This window comes from Gorilla gorilla, chromosome 17 (genome assembly GCF_029281585.2).
Source record: "Gorilla gorilla gorilla isolate KB3781 chromosome 17, NHGRI_mGorGor1-v2.1_pri, whole genome shotgun sequence".
Lineage (NCBI taxonomy): Eukaryota > Metazoa > Chordata > Mammalia > Primates > Hominidae > Gorilla > Gorilla gorilla.
This window is the reverse complement of record NC_073241.2, coordinates 46,430,638-46,449,031: the sequence shown is the minus strand read 5'-3', so window position 1 is coordinate 46,449,031 and position 18,394 is coordinate 46,430,638. Positions and strand designations below refer to the sequence as shown.

Here is an 18,394-nt window from a genome sequence, read left to right as displayed (position 1 = left end):
GTAGGCATTGGTAGCATGGGAGCTAGTTTAAGGAGGTTATACTTGTCTTGGGACTTGAGTGATGGGAAAGACTTTGGCAACTGGGCAAAGAGAAGAGAGGAGGGCAGTAGAGAAGTGGAAACAGAAACATGAGCACATAAACAGGCACTATATATACTCATGGGAAGCAGCAAGCTTCACTTCGGACCTAGGGCCTCTCAGGGTACTGCTAGAAACAGATTCTGTTGAAGGTATTCAGCTTGTGCTAATAGTCCGGACTTGTTTTAAAGACCCAGGAGGTCTTTTTCGGAATTTATTTTCTTCAACAGCCTCTTTCTATCACCAACATGGCACTGAGAACAACAGAAAACAGCTCCTTTTGTTTCTGGGACACACCTCCTCTTTTCTAAGATTCATGCCTGGTTGCCCAGGGAAATTCCTCAAACCAGCCTTTCTTCTGAGCTGATCACTCTCTTCTGAACAGGACATTCCGCCATCTGCTCAGACACCCTGGCTGTCAGCCCCACCCTGAATCAGCAGGCATCACCTCCCTTCTCAAGGAGACCTCACTTCTCTTTATGTCTAAAGCCCCACAAATGGCTTTACTCCTTCAAAACCCTCTCTTTCTAGACTTCCTCTAGCGCCAGGGTTGCGATTCCTCTGACCACGTATTTAGGCACACATATAATATTTAGAGGGCCTCTCTACTCCACATTTAACCCTGTAATATCATCTTTTTTATATTAACATCTTATTCCTCTTTATCAGCTCATTTGGAGCCATGTTTCATTTCCCAAAATATCACCACTATATTCTTTTGGCTGTTGCATCAAATTACCATAAACCCAGTGGCTTAAAAAATCTCATATTTAATCTCTTACAGTTGTGGAGGCCAGAAGTCCAAAATAGTTTCACTGAGCTGAAACCAAGATAGCAGAGCTGGGCGTCCTCTGGAGGCTCGAGGGGAGAATCCATTTCCCTGCCTTTTCCCCTTGTCCCATGGTCCCTTTCTCCATCTTCACAACCAAGAGCAAAGCATCTTCAAATCTCTCTCCGCTTCCACGGCCACATAGTCTCCCTCTGCCTCCTTCTTAAAAGAACACTTGTGATTACATTTAGAGCCCAGCCAGATAATCCAAGACAATTTCCCACCTTAAGATCCTTAATGTAATCACATCTGCAAAGTCATCTTTTCCACATAAGGTAACATCCTCAGTTTCCTGAGATTAGAGTGTGGCCCCATCTGGAGCCTCTATTCCACTAACTACGACCACCCACACTAACACCATTGTTAATCGAGTACTTACTCTGTGCCAGGCATTATTTTATGAGATAGGCACCATCATTATCTCCATTTTACAGATGAAGAAGTTGAGGCACAGAAAGCTTTAGTAATTTAGTAAAGTCATATAGACAGAGAAGTGGTAGAAAGAGCATTCAAATCTAGGTCTGTTCAACTGGAAAGCTGTCACTCATTCATGGAACACCCTGTTGCCTCTCACATTTTGCAACTGACTGTGTGCGTCTGTGTTCTGGTTTGAATTAAAGGAACCTAAAAACTCTCATGGTCAACACAAAATGGAAAATTTCCCAGAAACTGCACATGTCCCTTCTCTAGCTGTACTTGTAGATATTTCTTCCACAAAGAGCATAGCTAATTAACTGGTTAAGAGGTAACAAGTAGCAGTTTGCTTCCCCAGTGAAATACCAGTGGAAGCCCCCCTAAGTAGTCTGACATCAGGCTACGGTTGAAGAACATGAAGGGCCGACTGAGTTCAGGCAAAGTGCTATGGAAACAGTAATCACAGAGCAGGTCCAGGAAAATAATGCCTGTTTAAAAGGACAATGGAAATGAAACAGAAATGTAAGGCCCAGCTACTTTCTCTGTAGAGAAAGTGAGAAAGGCTGAAAACTCCTGTAGACATAAGGCTTGTAGAAGAAAGCTTGAGAATAAAGAATACAGCACAAAGGGAAGTACTTTCAGTTTAATTTAAGGGAAAAATACACTCAGGGCTGACTATTGGAGATCAGAAGGCAAATGAACACTGGCAGGCAGTGAGAAATTAAGGATTTAAAAAATGATCCTTATACATTTTTAAGAATAAACTTTTTCTTTTATTCTAAGAAGGCAGTAAATCACGTGGAAAATAGAAAGAACTGGTCCCTGGAGTCAAACAGACTGAGGGTCCCATTCCTTAATATCAGCATCATACATGACAACTTTAGGCTCAGTTCTTTCATTTACAAAATGGGAACAACAACACGAAGATTAAGGAAATTATATGAACCACCTTAGCACAGTACTTTGCAGGAATGAGTAGCATAAAAAATCATTGCATCTGGTTTCTGCAACCTCAGCAAGACAAAAGGTAATACAGCTTGTTAAAGAGTCCAGCTAGCTACTTGTGCATTCAGAGAGAATTCACTCTGTGCCAGGCATGGTGCTGGATCACAGGCCACAACTATGAATAAGAGACCAGCTATGTTCTTTCATGAAACGATCTAGTGGAAGAGTCAAACAAGAAAACAGGCAATCCTACCTAAGATAGAAGAAGCATGATAAGGAAATGATGGGTGCTATGAGAGCATACTGGGAGAGGGTACCTCACTTAAACTTGGCCAGTCAGAGAAGGCTTCTGGGAGGAAACATTATCTTAGATGAGACTGGAAAGTTGGGAAGAGGTTAAGTAGGGAAGAGAGGAGTTTGGCAGGGGTGGGGGGTGAGGGGTGGAGGGGGTTGTAGGCAGGCAGAAGAGACAAAGGAGGAAGCAGCTCATGCAAAGTTCCTGGGCAAGAGAACATGGCACTGCTAAGAAAGAGAAAAGCAGACCAGTATGGCTGAAATGCAGAGTGGACAGAGGGAGTGTTAGGAAATGAGACTGTGAAGGAAAAAGGTCCCCAGCTACATCATACTCTCTAAGTCATGTTAAAAAGTTTGGACTTTATCCCAAGGGTAAAGAGGAACCAGTGAAGGATTTTTAAGCAGAAGATTTAATGATTTTATCTGTATTTTAGAAAGATCATTTGGGCTATAATGTGCAGGATGAACTGGATTGAGGAGAAACTAGAAGCAGGAAGACCACTAGGAGATATTTACAATAGTCTAGCTGAGAAATGATGGAGGTTTAACTGGGATTGTGGCAAAAGGAATGGCGAGAAGTGGATAGAAATAAGATTTGGTGTTTTTTTTTTTCCACTCATTCATTCATTCAACTAACTTTTATGAGTCTGCCTTAGAGGAGAGTCATGAGGGTGAGATAGAGAGAGGTATCAAGATTGGCCCCATGTTTCAGGGTTAAGAAAATGCATAGATAGTGGTGCCATTTACAGGGATAGGAAACATGGGGTAGCAGGCTCTTGGGAAGATACTGAGTGCAGTTTTTGACATGATAGGTTTTTGTGTCATGCCTTTATTTTTGTAACCTAGATATCTTTGTGTACCCCAACCTGTGAGAATAGATGAGGTCATATTAACAGTAATAACCAAGTCCAGTGATACTTTAGTTCTCTCTCATCTTTGTTCCTCGCCCAGTTAATTCTGATTGTCCACAAGGATGAGCTTCACGTGTATTTGGGAACAAATCTGTTTGCTGCCTTCTGTCAGGCCTTTTTGCAATGGTGCCAAGAACTTCTTATGACTAGTGGGCCATCTGTACTGATGCTGCTGCCTCGGTCACCACTGTCCTCAGCTGGTACCTGCTCTGTGGCCTTTGATGTGTGTGTGTATATAGGGAAGGTGGGGGTGCTTCTTTCTCTAGATATTCTCTATTAATTAACTAACACAGAGCTAATATGTGAGTTTGTAAATAACACATGCCTTGCATTTGGCATTGCTAAAAATACCTTCAAGGGCTAACAACTTTGCATCTCATCTCCCAGCATGCATGGGTTGACCACTACAGACAAAAGATCATGAAGCTGATGCTGGCCAAAGAGCCTTGCACATTTTCACCCTCAAGTTGGTTTTATGTAGCAATTGCGGATAAAAAGCTCTACTGGTATAAAAATCTTCTTATTGTACAAATGGCAGGAAATAGAAGACAACATCGTGGTGGTTATAAAAATTTGTTTCCTAGTTTGTTTCTGCCAGCTTTAAATTGAACATAGATCAATCTATAGGTTCTGAATTAGTAATATTGGGGAGACATGAAATAAGAAAAATAGCAGAATTAAATAAGCATAACAGTGCACGGGGCAGCCCAGGATGCTCTGGAGCGATGAGGGGTGAGAGAGAAAGGGAGAAAAGAAGGAAACAAAATGAACACCTTTCAAATCCAAAACAATGCACCACGTTTGAGCCTCCAATATAGTTTTACAAAGACGGAATAGCCATGAAATCAAACATTTAAGTATAAATAGGTAACATATGTCTGTCTTATTGTTGTTAAAAATTAACTGTGATAGATTGAAATTCCATTCCACGTTCCTACTTCTTGATGACTTAGTAAATTACAGGCATTTCAAGAGAAATGCCTAAAAATTTTAGGTGAACCATCGACGATATTTTGGGTGGAAGTAAGTTATATATGGTAGCTAAATACTTGTGCTCAAGCTCTCAGCATCCTGTTTATACTTCTAGGAAAGACATATGAAATGTGAACAATTTCAAGGAATGAAATAAATGTTCTTCTTTATCTATAAAAGTCTGATTGTGGTGTTTAAAGGCTTCCATGAAACAAAAGCACCTGTGCCCGCAGCTCGTCTCCCATGCATAAAAACAGAATACAAAGATGAGACAGTAGGAATAGGAGGAACATTTTCTATTTCTCCAATATTTCCCACATGCTTTGGCTGTTTTTGAATAGACCTTCTGAAATATCTTTTGAGGTCACCTACTTTGTGAACCTAAAGTCTCTGATTTTTCAGGTGACACGGCAGCAAGCCCGAATGTCTGAAAACATAAATCTTAGTTATATTTTCCATTTTTGTCATTTTGCTGGAAAAGAAAATATGATAATTTCTTCCCCAGCTTGCTAAGCCTTTGCTAGTTTCAGGAATTTCTGCTACCATCTGATGAAAATCAAAACCCCTGTATTAAACACCAAAAAGCTATTTCACAAAAAGTGAAGCCATCCTAGTAAGTGCCTCATCACTTCTTGTTTTTGAGATAGAGTAACCAAGGTAGCAATAGAAGTCTCAGAGAGATCTGATGGTTTCTAATTCCATAAACTTAGTGGACAAGTACATTTTCCACATGAACCAAAATCATTGCCGCCATGGTGAATCAAAAAAGTAATAACAAAAATTCACATTACCAGCACGCTGTTATTTTAAAAATCCAATTTTACAAAATAAAACTCACCTAAACTGAAGCTGTGGAATAATTTTAGCAATTGAAAATTACTACCTTCTCTAGAATAACATGTACTTAGAAATGAAATGATTCAGAAATCAACATGATGTATGTATTCTGCTTTTCTTTGCAGCTTAGAGCAAATTCAACATCAATTTACACTATATCATACTAAATATATTCAACAATCAGTGCTTAAGTAATTTAGCCTGTCTTTGCTGCATTTAAATATTCTGCTGTTTAACTAAATTCACTCCATACTATAGATGATAAAGATATTAATATACACATTTCATTCTTATTAAAAAGCTGGATTTCTCCCTTAGCCCTGCAAGTACCATAAGCAACCAAATCAGAGGAAAAGGGTATGTTGGGGGTACTCTTTATAAAATTATTCATCCCCAATTCACAGACATCATGAAACATGAAATTAACTCCAGCATGTTAAAAGAAAGATTATGGATTAGCACAGAAATCAAGCACAAAGAAACGATTTATTTTCCTTTCCATAGCCCAGAATTGCTATTAGCTTACCTTATTAGCTGGAATGCCAAACAGAATGTCTTTATGGAAAATTAAGTTCATTATTCATCTCAGCTTTGATTTGGTATAGTGCAGCTGAGAGCATTTAGCTTCTCTCTATGATTTGCCGATTCTAAGTGGTTGAGTGAGGCAGTAAACACAGGACTTGGGGGTGGGGGGAGAGTGGTTGGTCATGGCTCACAACTCAAGATTTGCAACTTTACATTTTCATTCATATAAAGATACTTAATGAAATAAAACCCTATAGCTGAAGAATAACACTTAAGTGAATACTTAGTGCAGATTTTTCAGCCTGTGCAATTTTGCATAGCAGTTGTACTTGTAGTGTCTGGCATGCTCACTGTCCCAGCAAAATCATATTGCTATCTTTCATTATCTCAGTAAATTCTGGGCTATTGATCACTCTGCAGCCCATATAGGGGGTAACGTATATTCTGTCAAATGGAAGTCCCCATCAGGGAATGATCCTTGCAGCTTGCTAAAAGAAGCATGCCTGATTGTCTGACTAGTGATGGAAAGACAGATGCCTTTTACAATGTTGAAGTGTGCACATGCACAAATTGGATAGAACATTCAGTCAGCTAACAAACAGAGAGATTTTAAGGAGTAAAATAACAATAGATTTCCATCCTTGAGATATCAAATTCTCTTTTAGAGAAAAATTAAGTAATACTTCTCAACAATTCATTCATTTTCTTCAAAAGAATTAAACGTGTTGTAGAAACCTCTTGGTAAACACTTTTCATTTTTTAAAAAATTGACTTCCATAGAGAAACATCCCAGAAAACCTTATTGAAAGTGTGGTGTGTGTGTGTGTGTGTGTGTGTGTGTGTGTGTGTGTGTCTCATTTCGGGATGGGGCAAAGGAACTGTTGCAGCGCAGCGTCCTCTTCCAAGTATTTCACTTTATAAGTTTTAAGTGGGCAGCATTTACTAAAATCCAGCTTTACTGAGTGCAATCTGCAACCACATCAGCAAGATCACTTTTAGGTTATCAATAGACAAGGACAATACGACTGAGCAAGACAATTTCAGTTTAGAGCAAAGACTTACACCTTTCCTTTCTTCATCACCATACAAAACCAAACCCTAAAACTTTCCTCTACTGAATTAATAAAAGCATGGGTGCATTTAATAAGAAATGATAAGGAAAATTATAATTAAATGATTGGTTTGTTTCAAAGTGTTAAGTATAGTGTCACCATATGACCCAGCAATCACGCTTTTAGGCATATACCAGGAGAAATGAAAACAAATGTCCACACAAACACTTGTACACAAATGTTCACAGCACCATTATTCACAATAGTCAAAAAGTGGAAACAACCCTTGTATCCACTAACTGATGAAAGGATTAAAAGTTTAGTATATCCATAAAATAAAACATTATTTGGAATGAAAAGAAATGAAATATTGATACCTGCTATAACATGGATAAATCTTAAAAATAGTATGATAATTGAAAGAGGCCAGTCTCAAAAGATCACATATTATAATATTCTATTTATATGAAATGTCCACAAAAGGCAGAATCTACAGGGACAGAAAAGTAGACTAGTGGTTGCCCTGGACCTGGGGTAGGGGGACCAGGAAGTGATTGCTAACAGGTACAGGATTCCTTATTGGACTGAAGAAAATATTTTTATCTTAGATCTTGGTGATGGTTGCACAATTGTGAACACATTAAATCCATTAAATTGTCTACTTTAAATGGGTAAATAATATCACAATAAAATTTATTTTAACATGATGCATTACATTGATTTGTGAATGTTAAATTAACTTTACATCCCTAAGATAACATTTGCTTGCTCATGATATATGATCTTTTAAATATATTGATGTATTCAATTTGTTAAGGGCTTGCATGTCTATTTTATAAGGAAGATAGGTCAGTAAATTTCTTTTCTTGTAATATCTTTTTCTTGTTTTGGTATCAGGATAGCATTGGCCTAAGAAAATAAATCCTGTTTCTGAAAAAAAGAGATGTTATAAAATTATTAATTTGCCAAAAGAACATTGTCGTATGTTTATAATTATATGAATGAGTTTTATATAACACATTCTACACAAGGCAGATAGGGAGAGGTTGGGGAAGAGAAAGGATGACCCCAAATGTGGGATGCTCTTGAGGACTAGAAGGCTGCAGACGTATCTCAAGAACCACCTGTGCCGGTGTTTTATCATGGCTAATTTTCAGCAAGAAAACAAATCCCCAAATCTGCAAGAGTAAGAGCACCAGGAAAAAGAGGAGGACTAGGAAGAAGAGGAAGAAGAGAATAAAGATGAAGGGGAGGAAGTAAAAGAAAGAGGAAGAGGAAGACAGAGGAGAATAAGCTGAGGGGGAGAGCTGTGTTTGATCAAGAGCATGAAAGGGCAGGCGATTCAGGGGAAGGTAGGATCACAGAACGTAATTATAGCAACATCCTACCAAATGATCCAGACGAGAATAAAGGAAGCCTAGAAAGAAACCAAAAGAATTGCACAATGAGGGTTTTGAAGTATTCCAACGAAAGAAACCTGTTTTAAACATGAGAGATGGGTTCACAATCAAGAAAGAACACAGGTAAGTGATAAGTGCCTACACAAAGTACCCCAAAAGGGCTAAAGCCCAGAATGAAATGAGGTTTGTGAATTTTAAAAAGAGACAAGGGCCAGGCACGGTGTCTCACTTCTGTAATCCCAACATTTTGGGAAGCTGAGATGTTTGAGACCACCCTGGGCAACATCATGGGACCCTGTCTCTACAGAAAATAAAAAAATTAACCAGGTAAAATTAGCATGCAAGTAGTCCCAGCTGATTAGGAAGCTGAGGTGGGAGGATCCTTTGAGCTCAGGTGTTTGAAGCTGCAGTGAGTCATGATCGTGCCATTGCACTCCAGCCTGGATGATGGAGCAAGGCCCCGTCTCAAAAAAAAAAAAAAAAAAGCCAAGAACAGTAAACACAAAAAAGACTTTTTAAAAGAGATGGCTTGGAATGAATAGAATGAGGAAAATCCCAAGGCTTGTTCCAGATGGTACAATGTGAACAGATGATAATGAAAGAGGAGGAAGAGGAGGAGGAGCAGTAGGGAGGAGGGAGGAGGGAGGAGAAGGACAAATATCAAACTCTCACACTTTTATTTTTCTACTATTTTCTCTATCAGAGGACATGATCTTCAAATTTTAAAAGGGAGAAGACGCATGGTAAAGAGAAATTTGAACTCCAGCAAAACCTCTTCTATGCAGATGACTCATGCATTTATATTTTTGTTCCAGAACTCCCATGTGAGAGTCAGGTACCTGCCAACTTCACTTAGATACTTCAAAGTGCTGCATACATAGCACCTTCAAAACCAAACTCTCCCGCCCCCATCTCCACCCCAGCAGTAAAAATACTGGGCTCCTGTAGAGTTCTGTACTTCAGTGAATGGAACAACTGTCTTCTACGCAGGTCAGAAACCTGGGTACTCTTTTTGGACACTTCCCTCTCCTGCCATATCACCAAGAGATATTGATTTGGAATCTCCGGAAATCACCCACTTACCCCAATATCACTGTCACCATCCTCGTCCCAGTAACCATTTTCTTACACCTGGATATTATATTTGTCTTCTAACTGATTCTCGTCTTCCACTGTCCTTCTCCTTCCACTCCATCCAAAAGGATGTTTTCAGAGGGCAAAGTAGATATTAGCTTTCTTTGCTCCTCCCCCCAACACTAGCAAGGATATAAAGATTCAAATGTTAAACGTGACCTCTGGGGCCCTGTGACATGGTCCTGCATCTTTCCAGACTTATCTAGCACTATCCTGGTGATCCAGCCATGCTAGATTCATTTCTCACCCTTTTGTTTCTTTCTGCCTTTGCATACGCTCTTCCCTCTACTTGAGGCATGATTCCCTTGGCTCATTGTCTAATTAAGTCTAGATTTTCTTCAGACCTCATCCCAGTCTTACTTCATAGGGCATGCTTTGCTGAACATCTCAAATCAATATGTGATTATCTAATCTCTTCTGTAGGTATTGAGCCAAGTGATCATTTGGGATCAACTTTACTTATGAGCAGAAGGCTCAAAAGGTGCATGGGTCACTACACTCTTAGTATCTTCAAAGAGACTCACTTAAGGTTGAGTCTCTTTGTTAAATTCACTGTGGAGAGAACTGACTCTCTGCTAGCCACCCTTCTAATAGGATGAGTATGAGGGGTGCATTGCATGGAGGGAGGCAGGAAATAAACACTTTGAGATCAAGGACACTACAGAAGATCTCAGGTACTAGATGTATAGGGGAGTGCTAAGAAATACCAATTCCGCATGCCCTAGACTCCATAGGGCCCTAGTCCAGTGGAAAGTTGAATTCTGCTATCATTTCTCCCAATGAAGAAAGGAACAGCCCTGATTGCAGACATTTCACTGCCAGAGAACCAGGGCAGAGCTCCCAGAATAGTTCAACAGCAGCCCTTACCATGGTAGTAAACTGACATTCATTTGTGTGATTGATTTGAGAATGTTTATCTCACCACTGAACAATGGGAGCGCAAGAGCAGGAATCATATATGTTTCTGATCATCATGTTATCCTTTGCCTCTACTCGGGGCCTAGTGATAGTAGGCATTTAATAAATATTTTTGAATGAATGAATGACAGAGCTCTTAAATTACTAGGCTGTGCTGAGAGGGTAATGACAGCATTAACTGTGATTAGCAAAACACTTGAAACCAAGTGTTTTATATAGAGTGTTAGTACTAGTGGTCTTGTTTATAAATCTGACCTTTCTATATCTTTCTCTGGCCAATAACGCTGTGATGCCATTAAGGCATGAAGATTCAATATTAGTCAAATACATACATTCTGCTTAGAAAATTAGCATGTGGGATGTTGAGGCCAGGTGCAGTGGCTCACGTCTGTAATCCCAGCACTTTGGGAGGCTGAGGTGGGCGGATCACTTCAAGTCGGGAGTTCAAGACCAGCCTGGCTAACGTGGTGAAACTAACAATACGAAAATTAAAATACAAAAATCTCTACTAAAAATACAAAAATTAGCCAGGCATTGTGGTGGCTGCTTGTAATCCCAGCTACTTGGGAGGCTGAGGCAGGAGAATCACTTGAACCTAGTGAGGCAGAGGTTGCAGTGAGCTGAGATTGTGTCACTGCACTCTAGTCTGGGTGACAGAGCAAGACTCCATCTCAAAAAAAAAAAAAAAATTAGCATGTGGGATGTTGATTTAAAATATTATAAGATCCATTAGATGAATGATTTAATTTTCCCAATGAAGACATTTTTCTTTTTAAGAAGAGGACACACCTAAAAATATTAAGCTCGAATTTTTGTGCTTGACAAATTATAACACAAAGAACTTTTGGTAGGGCCCCCAAAATCAACCTGGGCATTCTTAAAGATTGTTAAAAGAAATGGTGTGGCAAAACACTGAAGATAGACAAGACTTTTGAAGCTTTAAAGAAATATGTTCTGTATATAGTAGCATGATAGGCTTGACTTTATACCTCAGCATCATCCTAGAACAGGCTGTTAAATGGAAGGTCCGTGAGTGCTTAAAGAAGCAACCCACATTTACAAAGAAGTAGTATGCTAAGCTGACTGTGCTTTATTTTTATTTTTTATTTTTGAAGATTAACTTGGTTGATAGGTAAACACACACACTGAGATTTCTTATAAAAAATCATCTTTATAGAAAAAAAACAGGAGAAAAAGATTTCTAAATGGTAACAGGACTGGTTTTCAGAGGAGCTGAATTTTCTCACTTCTCCTGGAATCTATTCCAAACAACAAAACAACAATACAACAAAATGAAAAGAAACACCAACAAATTACATTTTCAGCAAAACTAGCAGAAAATCCACAGACCAAAGTCAGAGTCAGGCAGAAAGCCAAGGAGAAAAGTCTTAATACTGTGGTAGGTAAGTGGGAGGTATGAAGGGGTTCTAGATATAGCAGAACTCAGAAATCTCTGTTGAATATCTACTCCCCAAAAGTAAGGGCCTTAATCCAAGAGGAGAGTGCTGCAGAAAAGACTGAAATTTACGCAGCAGGTGGAGGGTAAATGGCAAATCTCATTAGGGTCAGGAAAATTCTAAAAGTGTTACTGAAAGTGACGGCATCATTTGTGTTCCCATGTGACAGGCAGCCTGTGAAGTGATCCATGAAGTAATTGAGGAAGAACAGAACTAGGTTTGGTTCTGAGTCAGATGATGTGTGACTATATAGATGGATCATATTATGAAGAAACAATTGTAGCAGCAGCAAAGGAAGACTTTGATGCTTGGAAAACTACTGCCCATCATTCCCTCTACAGGAACACTCTTTTGATTTCCTAGGAAAATTCAACTCATTCAAATAGGAGTAATATACAAGTAATACACATACAGATATGATAAGAAATATGGCCTATGACATGAATTTACCTATATAACAAACCTGCACAATATCCTGAACCTAAAATAAAAGTTTAAAAGTAAAAAAATAAAAGAAACATGAAGAAGACCAGTCAGGAATTTCTTGTAAATAATGAAAACTCAACTGAAATATATGTTGTCACAAAAAGATTAAAAGCATAACCCAACATTGTTATTAATTAAACCAATAATTAATGAAGCAGTTATAGCTATAAAAGAAGATCACAAAGCAGAATTGTAAGAACTCAGGGAAGAAATGAGAAGAAAACAGGAGGTTACTGGTAGACTGCTGGAGGATGTCAAATGGGAACTGGCGGAATTGAAGGAAAGGAAGGTAAAGGAAGGGACATAAAAGATAAAAAGTGAAAATGCAAGTAAATTATACAGAGGCAAAAAAAGATAAAGAAGGATTAGAGAGAAAAGGACATGTATCGAATATGGCAAAGGAGAGCCATCATATGCATAGCTGTAATCTCAGAAGAAGAAAGCCAAAACAATGGAATAGAATAATTACTTTAAAATATAATTCAATAAAACTTTTCTAAAATAAAAAAGCCTTAAATCTACTTATAAAAAAGATATCCATTGTATCAGTGCAAAGTCATCTAGAATGATCAACCCAAAGACACATCCCAGAAAAATTTTTGAAAAGAATCCTTAAGGCAGTCAAGGAAAAAGATAAAAATCAGTTAAGGAAGGGAAAATGAGGTTGACATCAGATTTATCCACAGAAACATCTAACCTCAGCAAAGAGTGGAGCAGGATCCATAAGATACCAAGTTAGAAGGCAGGAGTCAAAGATTTTCTCTCTAATAACGCTCCCCTTCAAGTATCAAGACTCAAGGAAAAAGGCAGCTTTGAGCCTGCCAGGATTTGGGTAACACTGTTTCCTCATATTTTCTAGGGGAAGATCCTAAAGGAGGTGCTATAGACTAACATGAATCAACAGAGAAATGTCGGCAAAAGAAACTGTGGCCAGTGTTTAAATGATCCAACATGACAGGAAGTTCCTGTTGGCTACATATATATACCCTTTAAGAATTTTTTTCTATTCCCAATTTGTTATAATAATTTTTTTGTTAGATCATTAATGGCTGTTGAATATTTGGAAATACCTTTTCTGCATATATTGAGACAATCCTATGTGCTTTTTTTCCTTTAATCTTTAAGTGCTGAGAGTTATGCGAATATCTTTTCCAAAGTTAACCTTTCTTTTTGTTAATAAATAATTGTCATCTGGCCATGTTATTTTACATTATTTTTAATTATTTAATTGTATTTTTAAGTTTATTAAGAATTTTTATGTCAGATTCATGAAAGAAATTGCATTAAAATTTTTCTTTCTTAAATGGCCCTTGTCTGGTTTAAGTCTATATTAAATCCTGAAACTAGTTGGGCATTTATTTTTTTTTGTTGTTGTTGTTCTAATTTCTAGAAGAATTTTTATACGACAGGGATTACCTCTTCTTGCAGGTTTTATAAAATTAATAGGGTCTGGTCTTTTTCTGAGTAAATTTTAAACTAAAATTTTAAATTTTAATATGTCAGTTTCTTAAGTTGTTATGGATATAGTCAAGGTTTCTGTTTTTACTGAGTTTTGAATGCTTTATTTTTCCAGGAAACTGAACACTTACATTTTCAAGGTACAGGTTGAGTATTCCTTATCTGAAATACTTGGAACCAGAAAGGTTTTGAATTTCAGATTTTTTCGGATTTTAGAACATGGTCATGGGCCAAACGACATTTTGGTCAATAATGATTGGATGTAAGACAGTAGCCCCATAAGATTATAATACCATATTTGTATCTTTTCTATGTTTAGGCACACAAATACTTATCATTGTGTTACAATTGCCTACAGTATTCAGCACAGTAACAGGCGGTAAGATTCTGTGATCTAGGAGCAATAGGCTATATCATAGCTGAGGGGTGTAGGAGGCTCTACTATCTAGGATGTGTCAGTAAACTCTATGATGTTCACACAACGATCAAGTTACCTTACAGTGCGTTTCTCGGAAGGTATTCCCGTCATTAAGTGATGCCTGGTTGTGTTTCCATCTTACTGGTTCAGCAACCCCAATCCAAAAATCTGAAATTCAAAATGCTCCAATGAGCATTTCCTTTGAGTGTCACGTTGGCTCTCAAAATGTTTTGGATTTTGGAGCATTTAGGATTTGAGATTTTCAAATTAGGCGCACTCAACTTGCATTCGTATGAAGTTTGTTTCTGTTTTTGCTCATATGATAGATTTAATATCTACTGCGTATATATCCATGGCCCTTTTTTCAATTCTGTTAGTGTTTATATTGTGCTTTCTTTTTTTCCCTCCTTGGTGACTTTACTCAGAGGTTTATTAATATTATCAGTCTTTCCAAAGAACAACAACAACACAAACTTGCTAACAGTGATTATGTCTGGGGGATTTCTATTATCTTCTTTATGTTCTTAGGTATTTTACAAAATGTCCCCAATAAATGTATATTAAGTTTATGAACCCCTCCCCCTAATAACACCTGTAACAAAGTAATACGCTTTTAAATAAAATTTTAAAATGTAGACTGGATAGGAGATTCATAACTGGTTGAATGACTTTTCCTCAATGGTATCTAAATAATTTCATGAAAAAGAACAGGACGGTCTCTAGCGAGAAGCAGAGTCTTTCTTTCTAGCCCTATTCTGAACTTTTAAAAATTGCCAACTTCAACAATGAGATATTGGATACAATTATGAGTATTAAAATATCATACATACATTGGGGGGAAATATTTAAAATATTGGATCTCAGATTTAGCATTCCCCAATTTTGTTATTGTTTTGAAAACATTCTTTTTGGTAATTCAAATGACACTTTTAGATGAGCGATTTAGAAACAAGCTGTTCTTTCCTCAAGATTCTACTGCCATTTTCTGGAAAATTATAGTAATAAATGAATAACTGTAAGATGACTACTAACGTAAGTGGAGCTCCCTAGAGTTAGGTAGTGCACAAGCTGCACATCAGTAACCAGTGGCCCTTGCCTAGAATACACTCATATCTATATAATAATATATAATACAGATACATGTAATACTCTACATTGTGTTAAACCACCTGAGTGTGCAGTACAGTGTGGGGAAACTTATCAGTATGATTTCATGTGAAAAAATGGTCCTAGAAATTTTACCTGAGTGTGAGGCAGCCTGATATGATTACCAGACAAGCTGGTACTTTGATAGAAGTTCATGACCAAAGAGTTCCACTGAATGCTGTGAAGTCTGGACCCAAATGAAATAATAATATTCACACTATGACACCATAAGCTAAGAGGGATGCTTTTCTTGGGATGAGATACAATTTGTCAGATGAGATGCTCAAAATCCTGTTCTTAAAGAATTGCTGAAGGCAATATTCACAATAGCAAAGTCACGGAATCAACCTAAATGCCCATGAACAACAGACTGGATAAAGAAAATGCAGTACATATACACCACGGAATACTACACAGCCATAAAAAAGAATGAACTTATATCCTTTGCAGCAACGTGGATGGAGCTAGAGGCCATTATTCTAAGTGAACTAACACAGGAACAGAAAGCCAAATACTGCATATTCTCACTTAAGCCAAACATTAAGTACATATGGACACAAACAAGGGAACAACAGACTCTGGGGCCTACTTGAGGGTGGAAGGAGGGAGGAAGGTGAAGATCAAAAAGCTGCCTATCAGGTGTTATGCTTATTACCTGAGTGAAAAATAATCTGTACACCAAATCCCCTTGGCAGGCAATTTGCCTATGTAATAAACCTGCACATGTACCCCTTACCTAAAATAAAAGTAAAAAAAAAAGCTGAAGGAGTTAGTTCTATTGATGGTGGAAAAATGAAGACTTAAGTGGCAAATAACGGTTTGCATTAAACATTTGAAGGAATGCCATGTGGAGGAGTAATTAGGTATATTTCCTGTTGTTTTACAATCAATAAAAGGGAGGTAGATTTTAAAAAATTAATTAATTAATTAATTAATTTATTTTGAGACGGAGTCTCACTCTGTCATCCAGGCTGGAGTGCAATGGCATGGTCTCGGCTCACTGCAACCTCCATCTCCCTGGTACAAGCAATTCTCCCACCTCAGCCTGCCAAGTAGCTGGGACTACAGATGCGTGCCACCACACCAGGCTAATTTTTGTATTTGTAGTAGAGACGGGGTTCACTATGTTGGCCAGGCTGGTCTGGAACTCCTGACCTCATGATCTGCCTGCCTCGGCCTCTCAAAGTGCTGGGATTACAGGCATGAGCCACCACGCCCGGCCAAAAAATTTATTCTTATTTTATGGCTCCAAGACAAATTCAAAGAGAAGTGGATTTGGATTCACTATAGAGAAGAAGAATCGTCTACAAAGTGTGTCAAGAATGGAAAGTGCCATTGGGGTGGGAATCCAGGCCACTTTTCTAGAGGTCACTGGTAATATGTGCAAGGAGTCAATCTATGTGTAATATTTAGTGTTTTGCATGACTGTTGGCCTGGCTCATCTACTTCCAGGAATTTTTCCTGAATAAACAACTAGATGATTATTGAAGAGTTTGTAACAGTAAGGGATTTGAATAGATTACTAAGTAAATACAAAGAAAAGAAAAAGAAATGTGAAAGAAACATTAACGAGAGCAAAGAGAGCTGGGAAAGAGAATGAACTCAATGGAACAGAAACTACAATTATAAGCACTGGGGTAAAAAAAGAGTGTGAGACATTATTAGAAAATGGCCAGTCAAAATAAGGTTGAATGCAAGACACTGAGGCAATGGCCCAATTTTTTTGTTAATTAGATGAGAGAATTGTGATTGCTAAAATTAAACTTAGATTGAGGAACTCTGGTGAAGTGAGGTCAACAGAAATAGCTAATAGGTGGGAAATTACCTTAGTCACTTGAAACAGAAGAAACCTATTACTAATGGGTATTAAATTATTTATAATATAAAGAAATACAGGCCAGATGCGGTGGCTCATGCCTGTAATCCCAGCACTTTGGGAGGCCGAAGCGGGCAGATCACGAGGTCAGGAGATCAAGACCATCCCGGCTAATACGGCGAAACCCCGTCTCTACTAAAAATACAAAAAATTAGCCGGGTGTGGTGGCAGGCGCCTGTAGTCCCAGCTACTCAGGAGGCTGAGGCAGTATAATGGCGTGAATCTGGGAGGCAGAGCTTGCAGTGAGCCGAGATTCCGCCACCGCGCTCCAGCCTGGGCGACAGAGCAAGACTCCGTCCCCCTCCAAAAAAAAAAAGAAATACAGCTGATTATTTAGTGTCATGCTACATCCATAGAGGACTTCAGTATATAGTATGAAGAAAGTGCTTGCTCTATGTATTAAATTATTTATAATATAAAGAAATACAGCTGATTATTTAGTATAATGCTACATCCATAGAGGACTTCAGTATGTAGTATGAAGAAGATGCTTGCTCTGTAAGTGTGCACTCTAGGCTAGATATTGACCGAGACATTTGTGATGTCTCCATCTGAAAATAACAAAAAGAGCCGAAAACCTCTGTAGATTATTATTTAAAATTAGAATATTTAAATTATTTTAAGATGCTAAGAATTACTTGCATTACTTTCTTCAAATTGAAGGATGTGCATAATATTTGGGAATTCTAACCAGGAAAAGAGTTTTAGCCTTTCATTGAAAATGACATTTATGGTATTATTCATAATAGTAAAAAGCTGTTTAAAAATTCAAATGACAATGAATAGAAATAGAAATGAATATTCTAGCCATGGTGTATTTACATACTATAATAACAATACATATTTTCATTAAATGATAGAGTATTATTGAAAATAATAAACATTTATCAAAATGATACAAAATGATTTTTACCCTACCAGTTTAAGGAAACTCTTGGCATGTGCAATAGTTACTTCCCAATTGCCAAGTTCACGGTCAAGCTTTCCATTCCTTGTCTGACTGGACCACTCCTTGGTAGTTGACTTTGTTAAACTTTCCCTGTTTCTTGAAATCCTCTTCCTCTCCCTTTGCTCCCACACTTTTCTGGCCTATTTTTATGACCTTTCTTAATGCTTTTCCTATGATTCCTGCTGTGTAGCCCAGGAAGTTGGCTTGTGATGTCTCATCTTCTGACTTTACACATGCCCCAGTGTGACCTCATTCACTCTCAAACTCCTCTCAGCCTCCTATGTGATAACTCCCC

The 18,394-nt window shown here is 38.0% G+C and overlaps 1 protein-coding gene across 24 annotated transcripts in view; it reads right to left on the bottom strand.

The window, feature by feature from the left end:
• Window positions 1-18,394, bottom strand: part of DLGAP1 (DLG associated protein 1) — a 968,998-nt gene that overhangs the window by 343,808 nt on the left and 606,796 nt on the right. The window contains exon 1 of one of the 24 annotated variants that reach the window (XM_055368509.2): window positions 5,807-5,943. The exons of 21 other annotated variants lie outside the window; for them this stretch is intronic. In XM_055368509.2, the coding sequence (XP_055224484.1) occupies window positions 5,807-5,857 (51 nt within the window). In that variant the 5' untranslated portion in view covers window positions 5,858-5,943. Of the gene's footprint in view, window positions 1-5,806; window positions 5,944-18,394 lie in introns of those variants that run through there. 2 more of the 24 variants (XM_019014116.4, XM_019014118.4) reach the window with 2 other exon arrangements.